Source organism: Octodon degus, unplaced genomic scaffold, assembly GCF_000260255.1.
Source record: "Octodon degus isolate 3935 unplaced genomic scaffold, OctDeg1.0 scaffold00092, whole genome shotgun sequence".
NCBI classification, from domain to species: domain Eukaryota; kingdom Metazoa; phylum Chordata; class Mammalia; order Rodentia; family Octodontidae; genus Octodon; species Octodon degus.
This window is the reverse complement of record NW_004524668.1, coordinates 2,173,615-2,180,277: the sequence shown is the minus strand read 5'-3', so window position 1 is coordinate 2,180,277 and position 6,663 is coordinate 2,173,615. Positions and strand designations below refer to the sequence as shown.

The following is a 6,663-nucleotide window of genomic DNA, read 5'->3' as shown; positions in this document are numbered from 1 at the left end:
CTCTGTGCTAAACATGTATGACGACTTTTGTTTTCTTGTCATTATTCCCTAGACAATACAGTGTAATAACTATTTGTTTACCTTCTTCATTATGTTGGGTATAATAATCATCTAAAGGTGATTTAAAGTATACGGTAAGTGTGGGGGTGGTTCATGCCCGTGATCTCAGCCTTTGGGAGGCTGAGGCAGGAGTATCACTGTGAGTTCAAGGCCAGCCTGGAACATACAGCAAAGCCAAGTCTCAAAATAAAATAAAATAAAATAAAATAAAATAAAGCATAAGGCTGAGTGTGGTGGTATATGACTGTAATCCCAAGCACTGGGGAGACTGAGGCAGGAGAATCATTTTGAGTTTGAGACCAGCCTGGGCTGCAAAGTGAGCTCAAGGCCAGCCTGAACTGCATAGTGAAACCCTGTCTCAAAAAGACATACACACACACACACACACACACACACACACACACTCAAAAAAGAAAGTACCTGGAAGGATATGTGTAGGTTACATGAAAATACTTACATAAAAGACTGAACAGCTATGGTTTTTGGTATCTGTAGGGAGGGGCGGGGTCCTGGTACTAATTTCCCCTTGGGTACTAAAAAGGTACATGACTGTAATCCCAGCACCTGGAGCTAAGGCAGGAGCATTGTGAGTTCAAGGCCAGCCTGGACTACATAAGAAGACCCCGTCTTGAAAACAAATACCACCCCCAAAATAACCCACCTCAATAAAAGCCACAGCAGTATGACCAGAGTACACAGCAGATCCGTCCCCTGAAGTTACTTCATGGAATCTCTGTCACATGAACTTGCTGATGCCCTTCACTGAACCACCTGTAATTATCTTTATTTGCTTATTGACATTCTTATCAGCTTGTAGAATCTGCGCCTCCCTCAAGCCCTAGGTGAGGGCAGAGTCTCCCTTGTGGCTGGGTGTCCAGGTGCTGTCACACAGCCTGCACATGTTTATGAGGTGGATGAAAGGAAGATGCTTTGTTGGGGCTGGTGAGAAGGCTCAGTGGTCTAAAGCATCTACTTAGAACAAGCTAAGCTAAGCAAAGCACAGGGCCCGCGGTTCAATCCCCCAGCACCACATGCCAGCGAGCCTCGCCCCCTGGTGGGCTGAGCTGGCCACACACACACACTAAATAAATAAATAATAAAGCCTCTTGTGCTCATGGGAGGCAGCTAAAAAAAAAAAAAAAAGAAAGATGCTTTGTTGCATTCGTGTTTACTGAAGACAGATGATTTTTTTTTTTTTTTTTTTTTTTAGACAGGGTTTCACTGTGTAGTTCAGCCTTAAAGTCTATGTAGTCCAGGCTGGCCTCAAACGCATAGTGATCCTCTTGCCTCAGTGTCCTGATTGCTGGGATTACAGGTGTGCACCATCACGCTCTGCCTGAAAACAACTTTTATCAGTGTCTTTCCTTTTAATTTTTTTTTATTTTTATTTATTTATGTGTGTGTGTGTGTGTGTGTGGCCAGCTCAGCCCACCAGGAGGCGGGGCTGGCTGGCATGTGGTGCTGGGGGATTGAACCGCGGTCCCTGTGGTTTGCTAAGCTTGTTCTAAGTAGGTGCTTTAGACCACTGAGCCATCTCACCAGCCCCAGTGTCTTTCCTTTTATTGTGATTCTGTCAGAATTCCTCTCAAATCCTTCCCATCATGGACAGTTTCTCTCATCCCTGTTTTAAGCCATTGTGGAAGAAATCCAGCCCCTCCGATGCATGAGATCTACATGCCCTGCCATCTTCAGACCAGTGGGCTGTGCTCCTGTGGGGCAGAGGAGTCGTGGCAGCAGTGGCCCTCCCTCCTGCTTGCCTCTGCTTGTGCTGCACCACAGAGGCGTGGAGCATGCATGGGGGCGAGTGTGGGTGGGTGGGAATGTTCTAGGGGTGTGGAGAACCTTCGAGAGTAGCTTCTTTTTCCAGGGAGCATAGCTTGTTTCTGGTAACCCCACCAGGCAGGACGTCACAGTGTCCCTACCATATTGAGAAGAGTTTGTATCCTTGTGCCCTCAGCCTCTTCTGGGTTCCCTGGGACCTCAGAGGTCACAGTGCTGAGAGCAAGGATTGGCAGGTCAGAAGGGCCCTTACCCAAATAATGAGATGCCTGGGCAGAAGTCTCTCCCTTTATGTTTGGGAAAGGCGGTCACACCCTTCATCCACATCACATCCCAGTTCTTCAACCTTAGAAGGTGGGATGGCCTGAGGGTGGGGCCCTTGCTAGCTTCAGAACCAAGCAGGCCCTGATGACTGAAAAGGAGTGTCACCACCTGGACGGCCCACTCAATAGCCTGAATCCCAGGAGAGTGGTTTGTCCCTCTTGGGCTTGGAGCCCCCCAGTCCCTCATGCCTGCCCTGGGGCTCCCTGTGTGCTCCGTGCTCCGTGCTCTGTGGAGGATGCCCTGTGGCGGATGCAGGCCCTAGGCCAGCTGTGAGGAGGCTTCCGACCTGATGTGAAGTGAGGTCGTCCTGGGCCCCACCCCCAGCTACCCTCCCAGAGAGTCAGCTCCCTCTCCACCCCCTGGGGATGGGTTAAGAAAGGTAGCAGGACCAGCACCTGTCTCTGTCCCCAGAGAAAGAGATGTTGTCTGGATGGGTGGTTTATGACAGCAGAGGAGGCCACCTCAGGGATCTCAGTAGAGCGAATCTCTGGGAGCCAGACTCAGAGTGATTTTCTTTTTTTTTTTTTCTTTAAATTTTATTTCTATTTATCTTATGCTTAATTTATTCCCATGTTGTAAGTTTTTGTTTTTTCAGTTTCTTCTGGGGTATCTTTTTCTTCTGTGCAACTTCCTCCTCTGGTTTAGAACTTGTTTCTTTTCAGTAAGGATCGTCTCAATAAGGCAAGGGGAGCTCATGTATGGGTTAATCCAGTCATGAGCTCTATAAGTACGGCGGTGCATCCTGGGTGCTTTGTTCACCTGGCTATGTTCAATAAACAGAGAATCTACATGTAAACTCTTAATTTCAGCATTACTGTCTGCATTTTTAAGCGTGTGCAGCAAAAATTCAGCACTCTTTTTGGGCCACCGACCCTGCGTCCAGCCCCACTGTTTGGCCAACACCACCATTGTAATGCCGGAGTGGTACACCTTGCTTCTTTAATGTGACATCCTTCAGATACTTGGTGGCCTTCCGGATATGCATACCCTTGATGGCCTGGGAAGTTTCATGTGTGTTCTTAAAGTGAACATGAAGATTTGAGCCTCTTGATGTGCATGATTCTGTGGGGTTTTCTGGGTCGAGAGAGTAGTGAACCATTTCCACAGGTCACCTCAGGCTGCTCACAGGAAGAGGAAGAGCGACAGTTTCTGGGAGAGTTCATCTCGGGGTGATTTTCGTGTCGGCCTCTGTCTCGGTGATGGAGGACTTTATGGAGGACCTGGGGACTTCTTCTTTTCCTTCCGGCCCAAGTCCCCTCAGGTACTTCTTCCAGCGGGCCAGGCGGTGCTGGGCAGAGGAACGGATTTCCCCACTGCGCATGGCGTAGATGATAGGATTCACCACGGAGTTCAGGAGGCACAGGATGGAGCAGAACGCGAAGACTTTCTTGACCGCATCGCTCAGTGTTGTGGTCAGGCTGTAGACCATGAGGGCCAAGGCAGGGAACCAGCACACGAGCAACACAGCCAGCAACAGCCCCAGCGTCTTGGCCAGCCTCACATCCAGCCTCATCCGGGTCACCCCTGGCGCCGGCTTGTCCTGGTGTTCGGCCAGGCTGGCTACATGCTGGTGGGCCTTCCAGAGGACGTGGCCATAGGTGTAGAGGATCCCAGAGAAGAGGAGGGCAATGAACAGGAGCCAGCCCAGCAGGTAGTCGTTGGGGATCAATGGAAAAAGCTCAGAGCAGAGACTGGGACAGCAGGTCCATCCTACGAGCGGTGGGTAGGACACAAGCACCGAGAGGACCCACATGACGCCCAGGGCCACCAGCGCCCTGCCCCGCGTGAGCAGAGCTTTGTATCTCTGTGGGTGGCGCAGACAGAGGTAGCGGTCCACAGCGGTCAGCAGCAAGCTGCCCACAGAGGCTGTGAAGGTCATGGTGACGCTGCAGATCTTCAGCAGGAAGACGGCCTTGGAGTCCACGCCATTGAAGACGTGGAAGTTGACAAAGCTACAGACAAAGACCGTGCTGGCCAGCAGGTCGGCTGCAGCCAAGCTGCCTATGAACAGGTATGAGGGCTTCCTGCGCATCCGGTGGGAGGACAGAGTCAGATACAATACAGTGGCGTTCTCCAGGGCACTAAACAGGCCGAGCAGTATGCACAGCACGGCGACAACTACCCTCTGGGGGCCACTCAAGACCATGTAGTCCTTCATGGGCTTGAAGTCCAAGTGGGCCATGGAGCCATTGGCCACCTGCGTCTCCCGGCACCCCTCCATGGGGCCTGCCTCTGCACGGCTCCCCACTCGGCTGCAGCACTGGGAAGAGGGGAGAGTTTTCCAGTTAGTGCAGAAATGAGCTCATCTGACCACTGACTGACACGCATCTATGTTTGCCTGAAAGGGTGGATCATAGGTTGGAAATCACTGTGTTTTTTGTGGCCCTTTCTCCACTTAAGTGGAGAGCTGGATCTGCAGGGTTTTTGCTTGTTTTTTGTTTTGGTTTGTCTCAATTTTTGTCAGTTCTGGTAAAGTGTTCACCATTTTTATTTTGTTTTCAAAAAGATTGTCTTTCTTTCTTTCTTTTTCTTTTTTTTTTACACTTCTGGAAATTTAACCTAGAACCTTGTCATTGAACTACACTCCCCCCACCCTGACCCTGCTAAATTGCTAAAGTGCTCAAGCTGAATTTGAATCTGAGAGCCTCCTGCCTCAGTCTCCCTAAGTGCTGGGATTATAGGCATGTGCCACCATGCCCAGAAGGTGTTGAAGTTTTAACAACTATTTGGGGATGGGAGATGGTTCTTAGATTTCATCCCAAATGATAGGAAGAAAAATTATATAAGATAAAGTATTTTTCTACTACATACATTGTATAAATCCAGCCAGGTGTGGTGATACATGCCTGTAATCCCAGCATTGGGAGGCTGAGGCAAGAGGATCATGATGAGTTCAAGGCCAGCCTAGGCTACAAAGTGAGTTCAAGGCCAGCCTGAGCTGCACAGTGAGGCCTTGCCTCAAACAGACAAAAACAAAAACAAAAACAAAAACAAAAACAAAAAAAATCAGGGCCAGGGAGATGGCTCAGTAGAATAAGCACTTCCCTGGCAAGTGCAAGTGCCTGAGTTCAATCCCTGGTTCTGCCAAAAAAACAAAACAAAACAAAACAAAACAAAACAAAAAAAAGTTAAATTTGAATGTTAATTATTATTTTTTAATATGTGTATCACCTTCAAGAGAATGCAGAGATTTGCATAGCCATGCACAGCTAGGTGGGTTTTTTTTGTTTGTTTGTTTTTGTTTTTGTTTTTGTTTTTTCAGAACTGGGGATTGAACTCAGGCCTTTGGGCTTACCAGGGAAGCGCTTATTCCACTGAGCCATCTCCCCGGCCCCCGTTTGTTTGTTTTTTGAGATGGAGTCTTGCTATACTATTCAGGGTGGCTCTGACTCCCAGGCTCAAGTGATCCTCTTGATTTTTAGTCTTTAGCAGACTCGGACTGGGGCTGGGGAGACAGCTGTGTGGTATAAGTGCCTGCCTGGCAAACGCAAAGACCCGGGTTCAATCCCCAATACCACATGCTGTGCTGGCCCAGGGCTGAGCCAGCCACCAAAACTGGGTATGGTGGCTCACGCCTGTAATCCCAGTACTGGGGAGGCTGAGACAGGAGGATCACTATGAGTCCAAACTGCATAGTGAGACCTTATACCAAATAAATGAATAAATAAATAAATAAATAAATAATAAGAAGAAGAAGACTGGATCATGTGTGTATATCCCTATCCTTGGCCTTGGGTCAATCTGAAAGAGAAGCTAATCTCAGGACTTGGCAGGAAGGAGGATCACCAGGAGTTGGGTGCCAGCCTGGACTACATGGCAAAACTCTGTCTCAAAGAAAGAAAAAGAAAACTGGTAGATTAAGCCGACCACATATTCATTAACAAGAATGTACATGATTTAAATATGCAATTGTGATCATTAGGCTTGTCCACAGGACTGGCCTAGAAGCATGTAAAGATTAGTAAATCACACTGGTATTTCTGGGTGGGTCCTGGAGGTGTGGTCTTGGGGGTCCTCTCTGGTGCGGTCCTCCTGCTCCGCCCCTGGCCACTGTGAATAGAGCAGCTATGACCTGCTGTGTCCCTTCCACAGGAGGTTTCTGCCTTCGAGCCAGCAGACCATGGATCGGAACCTCAGAAACCATAAGCCCATAAGCCATTTCTTTCTTTCAATTGTGCATGTCAGGTACGTGGTCCCAGCCGTGGTAAAGCTGCTTATATACAGCAATGAGCAAACACTGAGCTCAGCACCAAATAACTGGAGTATATGTACTGTTTTGAAGCAGATGTGGACACTTGCCAAAACTAAGTCTTAAGTGAAATATAAATTTCAGAAATATGTAAAATGATCTGCGGTATAAAAAATATGCTCTATATGCAATGCACTTAGAAATTAAGAACTTTAAAAATGTAACTAACAGGGGGCTGGGGAGATGGCTCAGTAGAATAAGTGCTTCCCTGGTAATCACAAGGGTCTGAGTTCAATCCCTGGTTCCAGAAA

General features: G+C 48.3%; 1 protein-coding gene across 3 annotated transcripts in view; it reads right to left on the bottom strand.

Moving 5' to 3' along the window:
• Positions 1-3,233: 3,233 nt before the first annotated feature.
• Positions 3,234-6,663, bottom strand: part of Cnr2 (cannabinoid receptor 2) — a 36,013-nt gene continuing 32,583 nt past the window's right edge. For all 3 annotated transcript variants that reach the window (XM_023722596.1, XM_023722597.1, XM_023722598.1), the window contains one exon: positions 3,234-4,423. In XM_023722596.1, the coding sequence (XP_023578364.1) occupies positions 3,323-4,384 (1,062 nt within the window). In that variant the 5' untranslated portion in view covers positions 4,385-4,423 and the 3' untranslated portion in view covers positions 3,234-3,322. The remainder of the gene's footprint in view (positions 4,424-6,663) is intronic.